This window comes from Buceros rhinoceros, unplaced genomic scaffold, assembly GCF_000710305.1.
Source record: "Buceros rhinoceros silvestris isolate BGI_N320 unplaced genomic scaffold, ASM71030v1 scaffold35774, whole genome shotgun sequence".
Taxonomy (NCBI): Eukaryota; Metazoa; Chordata; class Aves; order Bucerotiformes; family Bucerotidae; genus Buceros; species Buceros rhinoceros.
This window is the reverse complement of record NW_010408302.1, coordinates 45,637-70,646: the sequence shown is the minus strand read 5'-3', so window position 1 is coordinate 70,646 and position 25,010 is coordinate 45,637. Positions and strand designations below refer to the sequence as shown.

Genomic DNA, 25,010 nt, shown 5'->3' with positions numbered 1-25,010 from the left:
TAAATAAATATTATTTATGATTATTCTGATAAGTTATCTGTGCATACATTGAAGTCTGAGTTTGTTTTGAACACAAGGACTTGGATTTCTATGCAGCATTCCAGAGATGTTGTAGGAACCCTATCTGGGGATAGTGCTGCTTCCTTACTTCACACAGGAACAGCTTTCCTAATGCATCCCTGATTGCATTTTTCTGTATAGTGATTGTCTTGCATACACAGCTCAGAATGTTGTGGTCTGCTGTTACATTGAAATCCTTCCCTGCCTTGCTCATGTCTAACTGTCCTTATGTCCAAATGTTCTTACAGTTTCTTCTTTCTTTCTTGTCCTCAAGTACATGACTTTGTGGTTCATGTTATATTTGAAGTGTAATATTTTTCTATATACATAGTAAAGTGTAACTTTCGGAACTTATTTGGGTTTTTATGAATGTTATACACTGTTCTAAGAAAATACATATATAGTATAGTATATTCCTGTACTTGCATTAAACTATCTTTTCTTTCTCAGTAGAAACACATTGATAAATTAGTAATATAATCACAGCCCTGTAAATTTCATGGTGGTAGAATTTCTATGGATTTCTTATGTCTTAATTTTTTAAATGCTGTCTGGTTACATTTATAATTACAAGGTAATAGTTGTAGGTATTCACTGAGAACTGATAATATTTTGTGGTTGATGGATATGGGGTATTCGGTCTTTTTATAGAGGAGGAAACTGAGTTGCATAAAGGTTAAGTAACTACTTAAATGCAACAACTATTTTTTCAGTTTCTAGTGTAAAGTCAACTTCTTTATATTAGGGTTTTAATAACTGCGTCATATAGTTTTCTAGAATGTCAAACAAAATATAATTGGTATTGTGAATAATTTTTGAAATCTTTACAACTTCTGTATTTTCCTTTGTAGGTTGATTTCCTATCAAGAATTTTTGGCGTTTGAATCTGTTTTATGTACTCCAGATGCAATATTCATTGTTGCTTTTCAGTTATTTGACAAGAGTGGCAACGGAGAAGTAACATTTGGTAAGAATATCTGAGAAAATCGGGTTGAGAAAGTGGTTACAATAGTATAAAATGTTATCATGGTTCATCACCATTGGTGCATAGAAATGTATTTTGTGCAGTACTGTACTAGTTTCCGAAGAGTTTGCATGAGTCAAACATTTTTTTTCTTTCAAGTGATAAAAGCTTAAGAAATACACAGAAACAAAATATATTTTGCTCTGTCTTCGTGAATCAATATTTTTCATTTTCCTGAAGTAGTTAATACAATGATGTTTTGTTCATTGTCATCCTAAGTAAAATTCTATGTCAGGGACTTTAACTCCTTCTGTTATGAGGGTTTTTAAAAATAGCTGGATCTCCACACGTCTTCAAAGACTTGTCATTAGGTTCAATAAGAAAGAGCTCAATATGGAAATGAAGGAGATCTAATCTTTTGAATTTTTAATTTAGTGTCCTTTTTGATGAGCGGCAGATCTTACTTTAAAGTTATAAGTGTAACTTCCAATTAGATCGTATATTTGAAAAATTAGGAAGAAAATACAGCCTTCAAGTTTTGTTACTTTTTTTTTGCTAATCACAAATCAGTAATTGGAAAAAATTCTTTAGGCTAACTATACTGCTTTATGATGTAGCTAAAAATTGTTCTTAACATTGCAGTTTAAGGAGGACTAGGTTTTATTTTTAAAACTTTTTATGTTTATGAGAATTAGATAAATCGATGCTAAGAATTTTAATAAAATGGAAGAGAATTAAATGTTACTTCTATCCAAAAGAATTAAACCTCTCAATAAAGAAAATACAAATTTTGCTTGGATTTGTAACCACTTGCTGTGTGTACTATTTCATTTTTATGAAAATTGTTGCAACTTCTTGGAAAAAAATACAAGCATCTTTTTATGGAAACAAACTTTCACTTATGTCTGGTAAATTACATTGTTAACTGAAGTGTCAAACGTTAAGCGGTTTGAATACACAACATCTTGAAAATAAAGTCTTTTAGAAGTTAAGGTTAAGTCAGTAAATATGGTCATTAGGAAGTAGACAAACTACTGCAGTCAGTGTGACCATGTTAATGATGGTATATTTAATAATCTCACAAAATGGGATATGCACTTCGTAGCTCTCATGAACACACTTGAAATAGCTCGTTCTGTAAATGGTTCCGTAAATGAACAAAAAGTAATTTTGGATTGTTCACAGACTCCTCAGTCAGACTGCGGGTTGCTGTTTTTATGAGGGCATCATTATATTAAAGGCTAAAAGCACAACACAAACAAGAGTCACTGTAAAATAGAAAACTGACATTTTTCCCCATATATTTCTTGCTGAATTTTTTTATAAGGCTGAGAAATCTTGAATAGGAAACTATTTAGGGAATTAAAAATTTACTACTGGTTGCTGCTTTTTACAAAATAAATTATATTGCAGTTATTACTGTATTTAATGGTATGTTCTAACATATCTGTATACATTTTTGTGCTACGTTTCCCACATTTACTGCTGCTTTTTTGTTTTTTGTTGGTTTTTGTAACATGGACTACTTACTCTTGCTTCATAGGCATATCATTCAAATTAATGCATGTGGGGAGAAATGTGAATGGTAATATAGGACACGTTCAGAATTTGGTAACTGCAGTCAGGTGCTAAGTCAGTCCTGTACCTTAGGAGGTACCTTATAGAGGGTCTTTTATAAATGAGTCTTGCACTCTTACTTAAGACGTCACATAAAGGCACAGAGTTGAGTTTGATGTAAAAGTTGGAGAATATATAAAGTTAGGTCTTGAAATTACTTCAGTTTATTTCTAATAATTTATTAGAGTAAGTTTAGCCAATTGGTGTGGAATTTCTATCAGAGAAGTCAGCTGTTTTTTATGAGTGTGTTTAAGGTACCCAGTCTGCAGAATAAACCATGTTGATTATGTTGGCAAACAAGTCAAGATTTTCTAGCTCAGATGCAGTGCTATGTGGATGTGATTGCATTGATTCCAAAGCTAACTCAAGCCAATAAGTCTTGCCAGAAGTCATGCGGATTTACTGAGATTTTTCTGGACTGTGCATCTGGACAAGGGGTGGAGGTGCTGGAGAGTGAAAAACAGAATCAACTTGAGTCTGTTAGGCCAGTAACTTGAACCCAGTGCTGGCCTCATTAGGCGTGAAATAATGTCTCAGAATCATTTAGTTATGACTGTATGGCATTTTCAGAAAATATCCTGATCTAATAAAATTTTCAGTTATCTGGAGAAAGTTAAGAATACTAGCTGAGCTTTAGAGCTGGCGCTGTATTTGAAAGCAAGTTACCCCAGTTGGGTTCACATTGCCTTTTTAGGATTTATTTACTGTGACGTGGACTTGAGCCATACTTCAGCTTCTTGCAGTCTTCTTCAGGCTCCATCTGCCCCTTGTCACTTCAGAAGTTTAGCCTCCAACTCTCCAGTGAGGAAACTGTTAATTAAATTGTGTTACAGAAGAACCTCTGTCTTGTGAGTTGAGAAATGGAGAGGAAAAAGAGTTTATGATTCTTCAGAAGCTGTTTTGTATAAATACTTGGCAGCTATGCTATACTTCGTGCAATATCATACCTTAAATGGGATTGTTGAAACAGGAAGCCTTCTGTTGCTTCAATGCCATCTACTTTCTTACTGCTTTGGAACATTTTTCCAGGAGTTTGAAACATCCAGAAATGCCGTATGAATGACTGACATAAACGTGCAGATAGTGTGCTGCAGTATTTATATAGTAGGTCCATTGCAAGAAAGTGAAATTGGACCTACTTTGTATGAGCAAACTGTACAGCATGCTCAGTACTCTTCCCATGTTTCAGCTGCACTGGACATGCAGTCAGGATGGTGGTTAAAGAGCAGTAAAATGACTATTTAATAACCCATTGATACAAGTGACAGTGTACTTTAAATGATCTTGTAATCATGGAGAAATAGACAAGAAAGCATTTCTTTCTCTGATCAAATGCCTGTATGTCTTTATAGATGATTCCTAGGTGAATATTTTCTGGAAAATGTGTTGCTGATGAGCCCTTACAATATTGCTTTAAGTGTAAAACATTGAAAAGGTAACAGCTAAAGTTGATAAAGAAAAGTGACGATTCCACCCCCCCCCCCCCCCCCCCGACCATGCATTGTCTTTCTTGTTCTGGGTTGCTGTCTGTAGACAGAGAAGACTCACAACCATTTTGGATCTTTGATCGTGGGATGTAACTAACTAAGCTATTTAACATGAGTGAAATATTTAAAAACACTAAGGAAACTTACTGCTATTCTGTGCAAGGTTTTTCATCCAAATGCAGGTTAAAGCAAAGCTGAATATTAAATCTGCTCAAGCTATTTGATTTGATTCGATGTAGAAGCAGATAATCCTTGCTGTGGTCGAAAGGTGAAGCCTGTGACCATCTCTCAAAGATAGGTTGTCTAACTGGAAGTAAAAGGATTCTTTGTAATTTATGCCTTTGGCAAATCATACAGTGATCTGGACTGCATCACTTCTAATTTGAATGTACCATTTAAAGGCTTTTTCCAGCTGTTTTTCCTTGTACAGTCACCGCAAAGAAAGCCATTCTCTGATAAACTGGAGAATTTCAGAGACACTTTTTTAGTTAAATATCCATGCTGGTATGGATAGAGAGATAGAGCTAAAATAATGAAAGTTTTACTGCCTTCATGTTTGTGATTCTTCTGTATTCAGAAATTTTACATTATTTTGGAGATAACTGGAAAATATTTTTAGAAGTGAACATAAGGCTTTTAAAAACATCCTGCAGCTCAAAACTAAAAATATTTTGCGGAGTATAATGGGCTCTTCTTTAAAGGCACTGGGGATGAGTAAGGGTATTGGATATCTAGTAGTACAGCTATGTGAAATGTACCATGATATTGGTGAACTGAAATAATAAACTTTAATGTAATAGTTTAATAAGTTAGGTACATAGTGATACTGAAATTTTGTCCATCTATTTTACTAAATTTTAATCTGGGAGAAAGTCCAGATTTTCATTAGTCTGGACATAGAATTTGAGAATGCTGGAAGAAGGTGAGTAGAACAAGAGAAAGTAGTTGAATGTATGTTGTTGTAGTTCTTTGCTTTTGAGCATTGTTTTTTAGGAACATGTCACTTCTAGTACTCACTCACTCTTCCAAAAGAGCAATTGGGTTGAAAACACTAGGATTTGGATTTAACCTTATTCCACTTTCTAAAACATTGTCAATCATAAAGGCTGGAAACCTTTAAAAATGTAAACAGAAAAAAAAAGTCTCAATCACACAGCTTCAGATCTGAAGATACAAGAAAAACACCCTGTTTTTATCAAGTGTACTGTAAACTAGAGCTGCTATCGGCTTCTTGGTAGCTGTATGTTAGTTGCCTGTTTTCAAGATGTCTTTTGCGGAACACATTCAGTTAAAGTAGGAAACATCACTATATGTTATGAGGTTTTATTTTATTTTTTCTTTTAGGTTTTTTCCTTTTCTTTCTTTTCTTTATCCTTTTTTTCTTTTCTTTTCTTTATCCTTTTTTTCTTTTCTTGCTTTCCTGTTGCTTTCCTTTCCTGTTGTATGATGTTTTTCAGTTTTAAATCAGTTTTAAACACTTGTGAACAGTGCGCGATGGGAGCCCTCTACTTTTAATAATAATATGGTATTAAGTTCAAAAGCATAATTCAGTAAGAGGAAACAGAAAAGGGAAACACTTTAAAGTTATATATATTGACAATTTGTTATGGCTGTCACTAATATTAACCTTAAACAGAATCACCAATCCTTTTAAAATAAGAGGAGAAATACAATGTAACTATTTCTAATTCGGCTTTCTCATTTTTCTTGCTGGTTGCCGTTTTGCTGTCATGTCAAAGTAATTATTACTTAGGTTTGGACCACTCTTAATACAATTCTATTGCATCGAGTGCTTTAAGATAAGTCTTTTTCCCTTTAACTGTGATTTTTTTTTTTTTTTAAATTTTATCCTTGAAAGTGAAAATAGTGTAAAATGTACTGCTAGCAGAAATAGTAAAAATAGCAACATAGAATACGTTAAAATGCATTATGTTGTTTAAGGCTGAAATAGCTACAAATGGGACTGTAAATAACTGAGCAGACAGATTTTAAAAACTCCACCCTGTTAAACAACAAACTTTTAGCATAGTTATGGTAGTACGTAAAACTGTGACATGTTTGATGTTCCATCACTGGTGAAAGGGAATGGCATACTTGTTAACAGGTTGAAGGCACTGGAATTTTGTGAGGTTTCCACGCTGCTTCTTGGGGAGCTGATAAGTCAAAATAAATAGTAGGTACTACCTTAAGGCTTACTGGGGGTACTGAGCTCATCCCCACCATGGGCCATCAGCAAGACGTCATAGTGTTTATAACTTATTCTTCCTCCTCCTGTGAAATTCAGGTGTTGCCTAAAAACTTTGTTTTTCTTACATTGTTTTTCTGAGCCAGATAGGTAATGGTGTTTGATGGAGATTGAGCCAGTCATGTGTATGCTGCCTGCAGATAGCTGTTCCAGGCATCTGTAATTTGTTTAAAATGATCAGGTGGGGAAATTCTGAAGCAATCTTGAGAGAATGCATGTTGCCTCGGAGGTAATGTACTAGTGCACTAGAGTAGTAGGTTTATTGTTCCTGGGGCTGATGGTAAGTTGAGTATGTCATCAGGCTGCTGACTTGTATGCCTATCTGAGAAGAAAATGTGTTGCTGTAAGCCTGGAAAGAAAGTTATCAGCTCAGTAGGAAAGAATTCCACTGCAGAAAGGTGAGCAAAGAGTAGGAAAAGGCATTAGTAAATGAGCAACATGTATTGACAGGGACAATGAGTGCATTCTGTAAGATGTCATACTAAAATGAAAGGGTTTAAAAAAAATTTGCTGTTTGCCCCCTGCAGAATAGCTCTGTTGGAAATTTGAAGTACTTGTAGTTTATCTTAATTTAGAAGCATTACTGGGTTTTCACTGAGGGGGGAAAAAAAAAGCGAGACACCCCCCCCCCAGCATCTGTACCTTAATGTTACCTGTTCTCTTTGTTGTCAGCTTCTGCTATTATAAAAACAAATTAAAAATAAGACATTTGATCATAATTCAAAGTGCTGAAAGTGCAGGTGATGATCACATTAAGTATAATTTCTGAAATGTGATTGTCCATTCGCTGCTTCTCATGACACGAGTTGTGGTGATGGCTGTTTCCTTCAACCTAAAAGAGTAGCAAACAAAACTGGATTAAAAGGTGTTCTTGATATATTGCGAAGAAAATATCGCTGCTCTTGTGTAAAAGTAATAAATTTTAGTGCTTGTCTAGAGATGTTTCAGAATCCCAAGTGGCTTTGGAAAATTGTATTTAGAGTTTCAGTGGTTCTAACTGTATCAGTTTTTAACAACAGATACACGCTTCCAAGGTACGGGAGCAAATGTTTCATAAAAAAAGCCAACATGGAATTATTTAAGCATTAGGCACAACAGCATATCCTTAAACCCAGACCACTGTAATACATGCAGTATACATTCCTGATTGTGAGTGAGTGCCTGTGGATACCATTTTTTTAAAGCTAGTTCGCCACTGCTGGGATTCTTCCAAGTACCGATACACTCCACTAGTATCTCAATATAAATTTATTAATTCTTATTTATTTTAATGTGCTTATTATTTTATGCGCAGTAATAATGTGCGGTATTATTTTAATGTGCTGAAGAATCCTGATTTTGTGATGTGTTGATGAGTAGTTTTAAACGTTTTAAGGAGAAATCAAGAGTGTAGGAAACTGATTCTTGGCTGTCTAAGTGTATACAATTTAATGCTTGAACTGAGAATTAAAGAAGGACCAGGGGTTTAAATCTCATTAAAAGTAATTGAAAGGTCTGTCTATATAAGCATGTATGAATATTTTCTTAAAAGAAAAAAGCAGGACTCTTTTTTTTTAAACTTTCTCTAAGGTTAAAAGAAGCACTCATTGGAAGCAGTTGAAAATACAATTTAAATTTTTTGGCTGCTTAAGCCCAGTCTTTCCTAAGTTTTCATACTGAGAACTCACTGTATATTAAAAGTCCGTTTTACAGATGTGTGAGTAGTTACTAGTTGGCACCCTGTTTGTATGTTAGTAGCCAAGCCAATAGATCCAATTAGGCAGGCCTGTCTTTTGTTCACAGTTCAGTGCCATTGTGTAAGCTTGGGATTGAGCTGCACTGGTCTGTCTGTGTTTGTAGTACATGAGGATTCTAGGTAGCTTGGTCAGAAGCTGCAGGAAGTCAGTGGAAGGTGGGGAATTTATATCTCCTGGTTCCTTGGTCTCTAGCAACGCTGAGTACATCTACAGACAAAACTTTCCAAGGAAGTATGGCAAAACAAAACAGTTTACCATTATGTATTGGGTGCTTTATGTAATTTTTTAAACCCTCACCTTGCATATTGATACCAGTGCATAGATGGCAGTGGACAGTTACAAATAGTTAGGGTAGGTTTTTTTGAAGTTTCTTGTTTACCTGAACAGCTTCTTTAGCCTACCTTGTAGTGGAAGCTATGGTTTAAATTGCAGGGTTTTTACTATAATCTATGTTTGACCTTCAAGTAAGGGCTAAATTACAGTTAAATCACTTACTAGCCATATGTCCTTTGAATATGTAATCCCAAACTAACTGTGAAGCACATGATCTAGCCAAGGAATCCATGCTATGTTCTAAGTCATGAGACAGGGGACTTCTGAACATTCCCCTTCTTTTCTTCACTGAAAATGAAACCGTATAGTGCTATGTCCCGATTTGGTCTAGAACTAGTAGAAAGCCTATAGAATTGAAAGGGTGAATGAATCAAGCAGGCTTTAGTATAGTGAAAGCAACACGTTTACTCCAGGTAAATAGCTTTTGATGGAATTACCAAATATTAAAGTTCTCATTGCATTTTGTCTTTTAGCAGAACTGTTACTCTTATGTGTTTAAAGTATTTTGTTCTTTGTTTTAAATTTAAGCTATATGACATTTTATTTTTGTTGTTAGGAGGTTCTAAGTTGACAAAAACGAATCAGTTCTGATATTTTGTGGTGCATTTTGAGAAGTGTTCATGTGGTGTGAATAGATACCCAGTTATGCTGGTTTTGTGGTTGGATATTCTGTACAAAAAGCAGGCTTCTTTGGCAGCATGGCAATGCTGTATATAAAAAAAGCGTGCCTTTTTTTGTCAGATGAGGTTTTTCACTGAATTCAGGTAATACATTTGGCGTTAAGATTTCTGCTGTACAGTATATATATGGACACTTCCATATTCTGAAATGACAGTTACTTTCTTTACTTCTTTTAAAGAGGACATCTCTATCTTCACTTACCTTAAAACATTTTAATAGCTGAAACTACCAATTACGTTTTATAGGATTTGATTTTTGTGCTAAAGCCTTACCAAAAGCTTTTAATAAGGTGCTTTCTGCTGAGTTAATGATATGTTTTAGATAGCATTTCTTATACCTATCTTCAATAGACATATTCATACAGTGTGATTGTAATAATCAAGTTTCAATCAAACCATACTTAGTATGACAAATGCTGTGTGAGATTGTAATGCAGGTATTCAGGCTCTTGATAAAGGGCTTAATTTGACTCCTAGCAGAGGCAGAGAACCACTATTGATTTTTATATCAGAATGCAAAATAGCTCTTATTTGTCATGTGTGAGAGAAATTGCTTCTTAATTAAAACTGAATAAAACACCTCAAGGTTTTATGCAGTAATACAAAAAGTATCACGTTGTGTCACAAATGTGTTCTTATACAAGTCTGTAAAGGTTCAGTTAGCAATTAACAAACTTAGCAGACTAAAACACTTCTTAAACAGCTGCTTAAAACATCATTTGTTTGTATCCTTTCTGGAATGTTTGTAGGTTTACTGTACCTCAAAGCTCACTTGTTATTTTCCCTCTTCCAAAGCAAATGTCAAAGAAATTTTTGAACAAACTCTTATTCATCTTCAAATCCCCTTCAATTGGGACTGTGAGTTTATTCGACTGCATTTTGGACATAACAGGAAGAAGCATCTTAACTATTCAGAGTTCACTCAGTTTCTTCAGGTCAGTTATTAACCTTCTTCCAAAGTAAGACTGAAATTAATTTTCACTTCTAATAGTACCTTAATACCATTATAAGTTTTGAGCTTATTCTGGTAGTGATAATCATTATTTGATACTAATCCCGTTGGTTAAGATGAACTGTTACTTCTTCATAGCAGTTCTGTAAGTAGTGTGTACTCATTGCACTTTGACTTGAATACCAGCCTATAAAAGAACGGGACCAAATACACTGTTTATTAAATTAACCATTTTACTGATCGTTTAACTGGGTTGAAGGTCTACTTTTTCTGTCATAGGAACTAACCTCTACCAGAGAAAGATTGTATCCTTAATATACCCTGTTGTTATTAACCATGAATCACCCCATATAAAGGTTTTAGCTTCTTTCTTTAAGTTTTTTAAATGCTATCCTAATCCTTACTTTTCTCTCTCTGATATGCTTGCTACCACACATATATTGGGAGTTTGGTCTTAAATGCAGCCAACTTCTCAGGAAGCAATTCTGCTTTCCTGAGGTGTTGCTGAAGCACCCTCTAGGGATCAGACTTTAAAGGATCTCGCTCCTAGAACTGGACTTTGCTAAGCCAAAAAGTTAAAAACCTATTATCAATTGAACATTATACTAGAAGGAAGTAAAGGAAGAGATCAGTTATAAAGGATGGAGGAAGAGGAAACCAGGAGAAATGTACATTATAATTCATGAGAAAGGAGTTTGTAGGTAATTGCACTAAATTCCATAAATTAACACGCTGTGATCACCTCATGTTATTACTTATAGTTTTCCGTGTAGTAGACCTGAAGAAAAATAGGTTATGCGCTTTCAGAGCTGGCTTTTAGTACAAAGTAGTTTTGGACATACTGTCTTTAGTGATAGATGTGGTTTGGTATAATCTGTAGTTATTGTCCAGGATAAAAATAGATCTAAACCAGATTCTAGAAAAACACGTCTAACTAGATAGGATCTGAAGTCTGTATTTTAAATTGAGATACTGGAGTTTGGCACAGTGTTTCAGTGCTGCAGTATAACTTGAGTCCTGAGTTTGATACTGCCTGTTCTTAAGTGATCCCAGCCACAAATTTCAGACACCACTGCAGGGGAAAAAAAAATCAGATTGCTAGTAAGAATAATCTTTATGTTGGGAACCCAGAACAAAGTGATAAATATCTGTTCTGTTTTTATTTTTGTTGTTCCAAGATACTGCCATGTAAGATACAGTAATCTCTTGCTGTGATCATATAATAACCCTTAGTTAGGGAAAGGTAGGATGAACTGCAGTAATTTCAATATGTCCACAGGTTAGATATTGTTGTCCCTCCTTTTACATCAGATTGTTTTTCTTACTTGGTCTAACGGAATCTTGTGGGATGTGGGACCTGTATCAGAGCAGGGTCATTGCACCATGATCTAGAAAACCTTGATCTTGAGAAATTGCTGTAAAGGTGATACAAGCTGGGTAGTTTGCCCTCTTCTTATTGTCTGAGAGAACATGGTTATTATTTTAGCTGCTTCTAGAGGTCTGAATGACAGCTGAATGTGCTTTATTGTTTGCTTGAATGGAAGGAAACAACTTTTTCTGGACATAGAATTTACAACCATGGTTATTATCTTGAGGTTAGGTTACTCAGTGTGCTTTATATGAAGGTTTTTACAGATTGTATAGGAGTTCTAAATTGCCTGAGATGAGTGACCATTTCTGACATTATGAGAGGTAGCTCTTGGGGGCAGTCTAAATCTGTATTATATAATTTTCACTGTCCTCCTGTTTATTTTCAAGTATTTTTCAGTGAGTTAGTTTATAATAGCTCAGTCATATTTCATCTTGGATGTGTAAGAGATCAGCTCACTTTGAGTCTTCTAAGATTAGCCTCAGAAGTTTCTCTTGCAGTTAAGTGTTTAATAAAGGAGTAGAGAGTGGACAGGACAGGAGTATGTGAAACTTACTTCTTAAATCATTTAGTGAAAGTGTGTATTTCCTTACAGTTGAATTGAGGCTTTTCTTTGACAGAGGAATGAATCTGTGGATAGAATCAATATGCAGACATCTTGTCTTAGTTGAGTTGGAATTTAAGCTTAAACTGCAGTTGTACTGTGGTCTACATGCACAGACATACTGAGGTATGCTGTAAGAATATGAAATTGAAGTTTTGTGAACAGTGAGTTACACTTCTCAGTTGCTTCTAATCTGCTATTTCTGAATATTCATTCTAGGAGCTGCAGTCAGAACATGCAAGACAAGCCTTTGCACTGAAGGACAAAAGTAAAAGTGGTATGGTAACGGGGTTGGACTTCAATGACATCATGGTTACCCTTCGCTCACATATGCTAACTCCATTTGTGGAAGAAAATTTAGTTTCAGTAAGTTAAAGAAAAGTGCCTTGAATTCAATGTGCAATAGCTGTAGTGTTTTAAGATATTACTGCTTCTCTCCCACTTTGTCTTCTCCTACCTCTTTATCACTGCCGTGATGCCAAACATTATCACCCACAGAGTGGGCAGGATTAAACACGGCAGCATCCTTGGTTGCAGCAGTAGAGAAGTTTGACAGTTTACATGCATAAAGTGTGTTGGAAACTGTTTGAGCTCCCCTACTCTACTTTCTTCTAAAGCAGGACAAACTCTACTTGGCACAGAAAGAACATTCATTTAGGACAAAAGCATATGATTTTTGTATTTGAATATATGACATCTCAAAAGGTGGAGACTGCTAGCAGTTTTGCCCTTTTATATACTCTTACATTCTTTTGCAGATCAAAATTTGGAAAATTAGTGTGTAGATACTAGAGGTAGAACTGTAACAGCTGTGATAGTCTAGCAAGATCTGTAGATAAAGTAATGACATAGAAGCTATAAACTAGAAGTATATAGTATAAAAAGTATATAAGAATGAAAGTTATATAAAATATGAAGTAATAATTTTTATCTTACTATTTTACCTATAAATCTTGCCTTGCCTAACTACTGGCATACCATCTTCGGTAAAATTTAAAGTAACTTTACTTCTATAGTAACTTCTACTTTAGCCTTCAAGATAAATGGTCACTGCTGTATGTGGTGCAAGAAGTCAATTAGTGCCTTTATCTAAAGCAGTATTTACATGCATCTCTATTAGAAATAGATAGTAATAGAAAAATACTCAGTGACACATTTAGTGTGTTTATCAAATAAACTAAATAATAATCTACTTACATTATTATTTCCTGATTGTTTCCTAATGTTCTGTTTTAACCAAAAAATGGTATCCTTTCTAATAATTCTCCCCTCATATTTCTATTAAAAATATCTTAAAATTACAGGAATAGAAAGATCTCTTTAATTCTTTCCTTATTTACACAAATAGATGTTTCTGTAATTTGTAATAGGATGTTATAAAAGGGCTTAAGGTATTTAACTGCATTCATTTAATTTTTGAAGGTAGCTGGTGGAACTGTTTCACATCAGGTCAGCTTCTCCTATTTCAATGCATTTAATGCCCTTTTGAATAACATGGATCTTGTTAGGAAGATATACAGTAATATAGCAGGTACAAGCAAAGATGTTGAAGTCACAAAAGGTAAAGTATATTTCCTACATTTTATTAATTTTTTAGTTCTGTCCAATTTGTAATCTTCCGTTGCATATGGGTTAAGGCAAGGAAGCTGCAGTAGTGTTCAAGGTTAGGGCTACTGTGAAAATGTTTAAAGGATGATTTTCATCCTCACAGGTTAGTAATGATTTTCAGCTAGCTCATTAAGGAGAAGAATTGGGATTATGGCAGGAGCTGTGTTGGCCTTATTAGCTTGAATGGATAACTGCAAGTCAGTGTATTACTGAGGATTTTACCACTCCTTGAAAGAGATGCGTGGTTGCTTAGAGATAGAAAGTACCTAGGGAATGTGATAGAGTGGATTAAGTTTGAAAATCCGTTCATCAGTAATCTCTAGCTCTAGTTACTTTATCCATGAATAAATCTTTTTTTTAGAAAAATGGAAATAATTTACAGCTTCTTAGTGCTTACTTGCCTGGCTGGTCTTATGTGTAGTTGTGTTGTGTTAGGAGATAGCTAATCCTTGTGGATATGAAAGGTTGCCATATTTCAGTCTTGCTGCAGATATAAGTGGACTGCTTTTGTACTAATTTATGACAGATTTTATAATTGATTTGGTGATGTGATTTGATGATATTATTACCTGTATGGATGGGACCAGCCAAGTCTGTGTCTTTTTTTTTTTAATCTTTGTTTGGCTTATGTTGACATGCACTGCAAACCCTTCATCCCTGAAGGAAAGCATAAAATGCCTGTCCTCAATCTTGTGCTAACAAATTGCCTAGCAATGTTTTTTGATGCAGATGCATAAATACACCTTGCTTGGATTTCTGTTGTGAAAAAAAGCTACTGCCTTTCATTATGTAGCTTGCAGTTACGTCAAACGTGCATTAACATGTCTTGTGGTTTGGTTAGATGAATACCTAAGCGTGGGGTCATTCAGAGCTAGCAGAAAAAAAAAATGTGGACGTGATGGCAATAGATGCATCAGTTGTCTTTAAAGCTGAGAATAATGGACTGTTACTCTGTTCTGTTCTGCAGAACTTCAAAAATGAGAATCACAAATTGTGGCCGTGGTTTTATTAAGCTTGCTAATAGGAGGATTTTTGTTGTTTTTGAATTCTTACTGTAAATCAAAGTTGTGGAGTCAGACTTGTTCTTGTAGAAAAGGCCTGCTTCAAGATAGATGTTCTCCTAAAGATGCTTTTTTCTTTTGCGTTATGGATTTTGCTTCTTGGTGATAGATTTAATTTTTATGAGGTTAAAGTTATTGTGAGCATTTAAAGAGAAAATGTGACAAATAACACAATTGCTTTATTCTCTTCCCTTTTAAAACCAGAGGAATTCACCCACGCTGCAATCCGATTTGGACAAGTTACACCACTGGAAATAGATATTCTCTACCAACTTTCAGATTTATACAGTGTTACCGGGTAACATAATTAATGTTATAATTTAAAAATCATTATTTTGCTGTTTTCTGTGTGAAAACTACTCACCTTCATCTTAATTGTAAAAAGTTGTGTGTTCCATTGTATTTTATTACAGTAATTTATTCAATGTAAATTGACTTTGCTGCGTGCATGGGTTTTGTAAGGGAATTGTGTAGATCGAGCACAATTATTAATTGTCATGTTACAGGTATACATATAAAAGAGCAAATTACATTACAGTTGTCCCACAAAGCTACAATATGCTGATATTAGCAATTGTAAGTATTGATGATGGTTTGTGTGGGTGAAATCTGAGGTAGGAATACCTAGAAATAGTTTACCTAGAATACCTAGAAATAGTTTAATTTGTGTATTATGTCTCGTGTTACTAGTAATCAAGAACTTGATCATGAATAATTGAAGCTCCCTTTAGCTCCACTTGTGAGCTACAAGAAGAGAATGCTCTTCTAACTCCAAGGCTGCTTTATTGCAGTGTATCAGACTTACACATGCATTCGAGTATGACAGGTGGTTTTTTTAAACTCGGGATGTATTCTGTAGGAATGCTGTATTGAATATGTTTGATTTTTAATCTAAAAGTAATTTACTTTTCTCTGCTTGTGTAAAGGCGCTTAACTTTGGCAGATATTGAGAGAATAGCACCACTGGCTGAAGGTGCATTACCTTACCACTTGGCAGAACTCCAGAGGCAGGTAGGTAGAAGTGATGTGTACAATCAAATTGCTGAAGTGAAGTGAATGTTTACACCTACTTGCATATGAAAACTACATGCTACACTTTAAACAGTTTCCTAACAAGTGAATCATGCTGTATCTGTTGCTATAAGGATAGAAATGGGGCAGACTATTGAGTATGAGTATGTGCTAAACAAGATACTAGCTTTCATGTTGAGGGATGACCTGTTCAGGTATGAGCATCTATAGACACTTGGATTCCTTACTGTGAATACATTTGTTTACTCCTGAAAAGGCCTTTTCACTTCACGAACTAATCTAACTCTGTAATTATAAAATTATTTTTAGATAATAAAAAATCGAGTATTAAATGCAAGGCTTATGAATGTGTTCTTTTTTGAAAAATGGGTTAAATGATGGGTTTAACCATTTATCTGAAATGATCATTGAATTTTAGTGTACTTCTTGACTATCTGGCCTAGGCAGTAGAAGAGGAATTTAGATTTATTGGGACTGATGAAAAGGGTAGAATAAGAGGATGAAAAATATCACTGTAGAATGTTAACCCTCTGTTTTGCCAGACCCGTACATTCGTGTTCGTTAGCTTTGCTTTTATCATAGTGCCCTTATTAAACATACACATGTATAGTTCAACGTAAGAGTCCCAAATTGTGCAGTAGGATTTTGAATACAAAATGTTTCTTGCTTTGATGGCTCTTTTTATAACTGTAAGAACTGAAGGTTTAGGACAAAACATTATGCAAGTGTTTTATCTTATATTTAAACTTTCCACCACAGTTACTGGCTACCACACTGCTCACTTTCAGGAGTACAGCTTGCAAGTTGGCATTAAAAATAAATGTAGATTTTGGGGGCTTCACTATATTTTTGTTTTAACATCTAACCCGAGAGGTTTTCTTTTTCAAGGAGATCTGTCTAATGCTAGTTAGATTGTGAATTAAATTTTACCTTGACCTTCATCTAAACTTGAACCTGGCATAGTGTTGATATTGAAGCCTGCAACATAATGCATAGTAGCATTAGCATCTGCTATGCTACTAATAGAAATATTGATGTTTATTATGCAAAACAAAAAAGTTAGGATCTGATTTTAAAAAAGGTTTTGATATGCAATCTTTTATTTATTTTTACTGTTAGAACTTCATGAGAAATTGCAGTTCCACACAGCACTGTACATTTTTGAGTAAGCTTTACCAGAAAATGCAATAGTGTTCATCCAAACCAGGACATTTGGCTACAAGAATGTCTCCATATCCCCTTGCCCTCTGTAATTTGCAAAGGGAAATATGGTATCTCATTCTCAAGATCTTGTATGAGCATATCCCATGGTTCTGAGTACGCAGTAGATAAATATAACTTTTCATCCTGAAGGTTCCTGTTTTCTTACAACGTTTAAATAACTCCAGTTCTCTCTTTCAGTCTGTGTTAAAAGTTTATGACATGCCTGTCAAGCCATCCGAGGCCTCTGATGCCCAAGCGGGCATAACCTGGCTTGGGCTGGGTTCTGCTCCCAGCTGTCCACACCTTGCTTGGTACGCAGACAGCTGAGCTTCTTACAAATCAGCTGCTGTACAACCACAACTTGCTGCTCTAGCATTTATGACAATCTTGACACTAGTGATGACTTGCATTAAAATGCTGCTCGTCAATTGCAGTGGTTCAGCAACTGATTCCCAAGTAGCTGTTGGGGCAAGAGGACTTGCAGCTGGCAGCAATACCTTTGTCAGCCATTCCAAGCTGTGCTGTCTGCCGTAAAGTGGAATTCAGATTCTCTACCCTGGTGATGCCAGTGACGCAGATAGTACTGCTGCAGGGTGGCCTGAGGTAAAGCAGCAGCACAGTGATAAAGCTGCCTGTGCCTTGTTCACCATGTGAATGTCCTGTATTTGCCAGTGGATGAGGGGTCCCAGGAGTCTAAAAATGAAAGCTTGCATTTATAAAGCCATTTATTTCTCAGGTCACTTTTTAGACTTACTGCAAAGAGGTTCTCTTAAGCAGAATATGTATGAGTGACAGGAAAATCTTGAATTAGTTCAACTGCTATGGTTGGAAAATTGTTCTATATGGAATATAGCAAGTTGTCCATATGTGAGATTTTGAGCGTATTTTGGTTACTGTTATTACAGGTGAATTTGATCATTCAGTTCTCTTTCAAACAAATTGGAATGAAATGCAGTGTCTGGTCTGTCGTTAATGTTACCGGTCTGTTGTCCTTAGACAATTAGACATATCTGAGCCAAAGAAAAAAGGGTACAAAACCCACTTACAGGTACCAGTCTTTCTATGGATTCCTGAAGACAGGAACAGTGAAATGGAATGATGCGGAAATGAGTATACAATGTTTATCCAGACTAATGAGAAACTTTTTAATGAAGTTTTGTAGTTATATTCCTAACTGCCAACTTTGTTTTTAATCGGTGTCTTTGCGGCACTCACCTTTCTGCGTATGCAAAATACTAACTGGTTTTGTTTTGCACTTCAGCTACACCCTTGTAGCTTGGCACTGTTATAAAATGATCTCATTGATAAAGGTTTCACTTACCACTGTTATCACACTCATAATACATTGCATTTTCATGCTATTCTACATTCTATGGTAAGAGAGGACAGCAGAAAGCAAAGTAATTTCATTTTCTTTGTTTTGTAAGGAACAGTCTTTTACTAGACCTTATTCTAGGTGGACCCTATTACCTTTTTTAACGGTATTGATAAAATGAAAGCTATCCCTTTGTGAAGAGAGAATATCATTCCAGTGAGGTCCATCTGTCCCTGGAAAATGAAAACAAGTCTGTAATCACCTTCATGTGACTTCGGATTTCCTTTCTAAAGGCAAATCTACATTTTTAATAAACTCACTCTTTGTAGATTTGGTGGAAATGGAAATTAGCCTGCTTTCAGCCACGTTTAGTTTATTGTGAATCTTTTCATTGTGTAAGATTTTCTTAAAGCCTAGCAGCTGAATATCCTATGAGGATGGCAGCTACAGTAAATTTCTATTCATAAATATTCATGATTTGAAAGCTATAGCATTAATTGCATTCATTTACATATCAATCTGAACACACCAAGTGAACTGCAAACTTTGTGGACACTTATTTAGTAATTTAAAAGTGCCATTTCCTTCACAAAGAGTTTGATTTTTAACATCCAGTGATGTATTCGTTAAGATTAATGTCTGATTGTAACGTTTGGACTTTGATGAGAAATCTGTGGAGCTTAGAAGAAAGAGAATAACCTTAAAAAGCTAAAAGGAAGCAGGTGTGCTAAACTGGGAGAAAATTTTTGTGGCATAAAGCAGGGGTCCTGCTTCGAAGCCTTTTTGGGATATTATTATTGCATTTGTCTTTCGTTTACATGAATCAAATGAAGTATCTGTATTTTAGAATTTTATTTTCGTGGAATATTTTGTCTTTGGGTTTTTTTTAGATAATAAAATCTTATGTTCTGAGATTAGTGAGGATGTTCTTCAGATTTATTGCTTCTATTTGCTTGTAAACGAAGTAGAAAACATTTGATTTATGCTTTTTTATGCTGGTACACATGTGCTACTCAGAATTTTTCTGTTAAGCTGTGTTGTTGGGGGAGGAAAGTGTCTTGTGGAAGAAAATAGGGCAGCTGTATCTTCTGTAGAAAAACTATATAAAATATAATGCATGTTTTTTTAAAGGTAACGATCCCTTGTAGGGATCTTGTAGCCTGTTGTCCCCATTGTGTACGTGTGGTGTAACATTAAGTTTTTGCACATCCAATGTAATACCAGTCCAAACAGAGTAGCTTGTGTTGAGCTCTTTCACATGCTGGCTTTCTGTGGATATTCTACTTTCCAGAGCTTCAGTAAGCTGAACCTAACTTAGTTAAGTAGCCTTGGTGAGTTAGCTGTGAAATGTGGATGGGATAATCTTTGTGGAGAATTCATAGTGTTCATCGGAGCAGACCCTTCTGTAGCAGTCCGAGGACTGCATACATTCCAGCTGGGCTAGGGTGCTTTTAAGAAAAACGGGTTTGTGTTTGGGGGATGTGCTGTAGTATCTGCTTTAATATGGAATTTAACAGTTGATAACTTGGCTGCTTCTATGGCCCAGACAAGTTACACCACGTAATATGAATTATTCTCTAATCCTCTAATTTATTTGGAAGAAAATGAGGCCCGTCTTGCATACTTCGTAGTGCAAGTTTTTGAACGCTTAACATCTTGTTTACCAGTTATCTTGTTTCTAATAACTATCTAATAATATAATGACGAGTCTCTGCAAATATTTCTTGTGCAGACTTGTATTTATTTACAATACTAATACATTTCCAGTAGTGTATGCGATTTAAGTGAGTGAGGTCATCATTGTATCTATAAATTACTAATTGCCTGAAGAAGTCTGGTGGTGAATACTTTAGGGAATAATTGACTTCTTGCCTGTTCTGAAGACATGAAATGTCGTGTTTATGCTATGTATTAATGTTCCATGCCCTACAAATTCAAAGGCAACAAGGTGGAAAGTAGCAAAGTTGATTTGAGATTCTGTCTGCTTTTTCTTGACCGTAGTTGTTTTGGTTATACCAGGAACATGAAAGGAAGAATATTTTCTGAAAGGAATATTTGAAAAATGTGCTTCATTCATTAGGTGTAATGGAAGTTAAGTAGTAATTCTTTTTTTCCCTCCTTAACAGAAAGCTGCCACTTTATATCAGATTCTTTCTACAATGTTATAAAAGCCAATTCACAGGCATCTTTGTTTTCCTATGCAGATTTTAAAGCTTTTTTTTTTTCTTCATAACAGCAATCTTTTGGAGAGTTAGGCAGGCCTATCTGGCTCCAGGTAGCTGAGTCAGCTTACAGGTTCACGTTGGGCTCAATTGCTGGAGGTGAGTAACATTTCTGGTTTCTGTTTGCAAGCTTGGATTAGTTTCACACTACCTTACTAGAGTACTTGGTCTCATCTAAAGTGGGTTTCTTGGTTATAAATGTGAAAATTTGGAGGGGTGGAACCAGTTTTGGTTGTGCCATTGTCTTTCTTCCCTTATCACTTCTGTTCTGGTCTAGTATCCCTACACAGTCCTCTGAAACTCTAGTCCAGTAGAGGAATTTCCTTACTGGTAATTCAGATTGTTTTTCATTGTTCTACAGTCGTGTTTTTACATAATAGCGTAATCCATTCTCCTTGAGACTTTTTTCCTAGACTCTTAGTGTGTGTGTGTGTGTGTATACTATATATATAGAATATATATTCCAACATATCAGAGATCTTACCAGCTTACATATTCTTTGTGTTCAGATACATGTTGTAGAAAATTGTCATAATAATTATATATTACACCAACAATAATGTTGTGGAAGTAATACTCAAAATGCTTTCTTACAGCTGTTGGTGCTACTGCAGTGTATCCTATAGACCTGGTGAAAACTCGGATGCAAAATCAGCGCTCCAGTGGTTCAGTTGTAGGAGAGTTGATGTATAAAAATAGCTTTGACTGCTTTAAAAAGGTTTTGCGTTTTGAAGGCTTTTTTGGTCTTTACAGAGGTAAGTGAATAAAAAAAATATTTATCAAGTCAGGGATTTTCTGCCTTTTATTTAATACCTCAACAACTAGTTTCTTATGGGAAAATCAGTAAACTTGAGTTTTACTTCTGTTTCATTGAGCTCAGTATTCACTTTCCCTTGAAAACTGTTCATCATAAACAATTGCTGGAAAAAAATGTGCTTTCTTTTTGTTATTGATTTGCTCCTTGCTGCTTTGGTTGTTTAAAGTCCTAAGTTATGGAGTGTGAGTATTGTGGATGTAATTGTTATCTCACAAGTTGAGGATTGTGACTTTTGGCTGGGGGCAAATATCGGGAGCAGATTAACATCTGAGGAATTAAGATTTATTTGCAGTTTTACTGCAAATATTTTTTGTTAAAAGACAAGACAGTAATTTTGATATGTACGTATTAAACTAGATGCTAGATCTTAATGCTTCCTACTTTTTCAGTTAGTGGAACTTGTTTTATCATTTTATTGTGTTGTTATGTTATGTTGCTCTCTTTTACTTTAAAATATGAACAGCGGAACTCATGAAAGTTGTAATTTAAAAAGAGGAAAAAACCTCATAAATACAGGTTAAGAATTCAAAGCAACTTTTTTACCAGTTTTATCAGCTCCACTGAAAGCTGTCTTATATCTTGTTTTAGCTTAGGAGAGGATTCTTAGGAGAAGATGACTTTATAGGGTACATGCTAGCCAATTCTCTGAAACTGATATTTAGATGAACTCTCTATTAGTTGTTGTCATTTCACGTAACTTAATGAAGTGCACAATTTTCATAAGGATCAGTAAGATATTTATTAATTGGCACACTTATTTTTTGCTTAGTTGAAGCAAAGTCACTCAATTCTGTGATGGTCACAGCCTTTATTTCTGCTTCACAATGAAGACAGTGGACACTGTCTTTTAAGGACAGTATCTGAAAAATTTTTGCATGTGAAAATCTGTGGATTCTGGCTAAAGAGTTTTTTGTAATCTTGCAGGACTCTGCTATATGAGTGAGAAATATGTCCATGAAAATGCTAATCTGTAAAGCCGTAATCTCCATAAATTATGTCTTACTGCTAAATTGTTTTCCTTTTTTGTTGCTAAATCTTCCACAAAAGCAAATACTCCTTGAGTTACATTTATGACACTATTTCCGCAGTGCTGTTCTACAGCACCGTTTTCTTTCTTTTCCTGCCCCCCACCCCCCAAATCACATGGTTTTGCTCAGCAGCTTCTAAAACTGATGATTTGTTATTTTTGTTTTCTAACTTTTCCCAAATACTTTGAAATGAAGGGTGATTCCATTGATGAGCTACAAGCAATGCTTTACACTTGATAAAAAGTGTGCTTGTTTGAAAAAATGTCAGTTTGCTAAATCTTTTAATAGTCTGTTAAAAATTGTTTGTAAGATTGTTTGGCATAAGAAATTCATTTAGTTGTTTTGAAAATTTTACAGTCAATGGTCAGCATGTTACTAAGATCTTGGATTCATAGAACTAGTCTGTGGAAATATATTAAGCTGAATGACAGAAACCTTTATGGAGTTGACTCTGGGTCTGTTATTGGGATCTTATATTTCTGAGCTGGATTATCCTAACTGTATTCTACTACAATGGTACAATGTAGTAATTTACTGCAGTTTAAAAAAATAGAACTGAATGCATACTGGAAATTTTATATTTTTAAATAGAAACTTACTATTTTTGATCAAGAAAATTATGACACTTTTGAATCCTGGCATCCAACTTCAGAACTAATGAATTACACTCTAAGGTCCCTTTCTAGACCATGCAGGGTCCCAGGTTGTCTGACAAACTGAGTGTGTGGGCCCAGTGAGTTCAGCTGTGTACAAGGGAGTGGGGGGAACTGTCTTGTGGTGTTTGGTCTGGTAGATTTGGTTTTTTAAAGTGTAGGCACTGCAGAGCTGGATTTTCTTCTCATGGTAGATCAGAGATTCAGGCTGGGAGAGCAATGTTTCTTTTTGTTATTGTCAGCCTTACTTTGTATTTAATAACTACCTTTCCTCAGCATAGTAAGTCTGTAAATCACAGAGAAGAAAGTACTATGCTGGAAGAAAACACTCTGCTGCACGTATTAACTGCTGAACTTTTTATCTAAATAAGATGTGTTTGCTCTGAGTTTCCTTTTAAGGAAGTAGTATAAAAATTCTTCAGGCTGAGTACTTTTGGTAATTTTTGAACATTTTAAAATGAATTTTTAGCTATTTTTTTTCACCTAACCGATAGTGGAAAACTGTGTCAGTACACTTTTGTTGCTGTTATCTGATATTTAATATAAATACCATGGGATTTTTTCCTAGTTAACTGGCAAACACTTTTGACAAACTGATATTCCCTAGCCACGCAATAATGTTAGAAAATGAACACTTCTAATCAAAACAAATAAGACATTTAAGTTTTATAATCCGTCCATATGCCAAAGTGACTGTGGAGAAAATGGATTTAAAGCTAACAGATACTGTTATAATCTTCTATGTTAGGAAGTTAAGACTGCCATCTACTGATTTTTTTTTCATAAGCCCATTAGTTCCTGGGAAAGTATGTGTGCGTTTGTCAAATGGAAGTAGCTATTTTCAAGGAGCAAGAGCCTCTTAAAAATCAGTTTCGGCCCACTAATGCTGCTTCTTGGTGTCATTGAAAAATACTTAATAGTAACAGGGTTTAAAGAAGTTCATGCTACCATGTTGGACTGAACAAGAGAAAATCCTCTATATCCTTTGTAGACTGGAGCCTTCAGAAAACCCAGGTTAGTGAGTCAAATAGAAGCGAGTAGGTAATTTATCATAGTCATGTGTATATCTCACAGTTACTCTCCTATTTTAAGAAGTCATTGCAAGCTTTATGTGAAAGTGATAGTTGAGGGGCTAAAAAAATCAAATGAACTCGTACATACTAGACATATCCAAGGTATATGTTCAATCCTTCCTCTTTTTGTCCTGCTGTACGGCAACAGCATCAGGCTTGACTTGCTTGTGGAAAACAGATCTGGTTACCATTCCATTTTCATTACCAGTTTCAACAGAAATCTTAATACGAAATTCTGTTGGTATGAATATACAATGCTCTAGCAGCGTCACATACATAAATGCCATCCACCTGAGAGGATATCCTGTGTGCAGAAAGGCATTTCTGTAGAGCTCTTATAAAATACTAGTTTCTGAATTAGGAAGATAATGTTGCCTTATGATGTCTTTGTTTCTATAGGCTTGTTACCACAGCTGATAGGTGTTGCTCCTGAAAAGGCTATTAAGCTAACTGTACGTATCTTTTTGTTTTTTTCCTGGCATCCTTTTGTTTATTAACGTACTCAGGATTTATTTTTTAAAATGTGCGAACGATGACCACTTACAAGCACTCTAATATGTATGGTTACAGATGCACTTGATATATGTTAATAAAGAGGAAAAATAACTTAAAATTGTGTGTAATGTATTGTATCTTTATTAGGTTAATGACTTTGTCAGAGACAAATTTACTAAGAGAGATGGCTCCATTCCACTCCCCGCAGAGATCCTTGCTGGAGGCTGTGTAAGTATCCGTCCTTTATTCGTAGGAAAAATTGATTCTCAGTCAAGTGCAGTGTAGTTGGAACGACAGTCAATGAGTGTGCTCTGTCGATTTGAACAGAACTGTTCCTTTTTTCTCACAGTTACAGGAACTAAAAAAAAAGTGCTTTTTCTGTTGGAAAGCTTTGTATACTTCTGAGTTGAGTTCCCTTGGAATTATGTGCTTGAACAACTTCTGTTGGCCCAGTTT

General features: G+C 35.2%; 1 protein-coding gene across 1 annotated transcript in view; it reads left to right on the top strand.

The window, feature by feature from the left end:
• The first annotated feature begins 918 nt into the window (after nucleotides 1–918).
• LOC104492286 (calcium-binding mitochondrial carrier protein Aralar1) overlaps nucleotides 919–25,010 on the top strand; it is a 38,564-nt gene continuing 14,472 nt past the window's right edge. Inside the window, exons 1-10 of the mRNA XM_010134822.1 lie at nucleotides 919–1,027; nucleotides 9,918–10,057; nucleotides 12,267–12,413; nucleotides 13,470–13,608; nucleotides 14,921–15,014; nucleotides 15,643–15,727; nucleotides 20,503–20,587; nucleotides 21,085–21,243; nucleotides 24,459–24,511; nucleotides 24,702–24,782. Coding sequence (XP_010133124.1) covers nucleotides 12,327–12,413; nucleotides 13,470–13,608; nucleotides 14,921–15,014; nucleotides 15,643–15,727; nucleotides 20,503–20,587; nucleotides 21,085–21,243; nucleotides 24,459–24,511; nucleotides 24,702–24,782 — 783 coding nt within the window. The 5' untranslated portion in view covers nucleotides 919–1,027; nucleotides 9,918–10,057; nucleotides 12,267–12,326. The remainder of the gene's footprint in view (nucleotides 1,028–9,917; nucleotides 10,058–12,266; nucleotides 12,414–13,469; nucleotides 13,609–14,920; nucleotides 15,015–15,642; nucleotides 15,728–20,502; nucleotides 20,588–21,084; nucleotides 21,244–24,458; nucleotides 24,512–24,701; nucleotides 24,783–25,010) is intronic.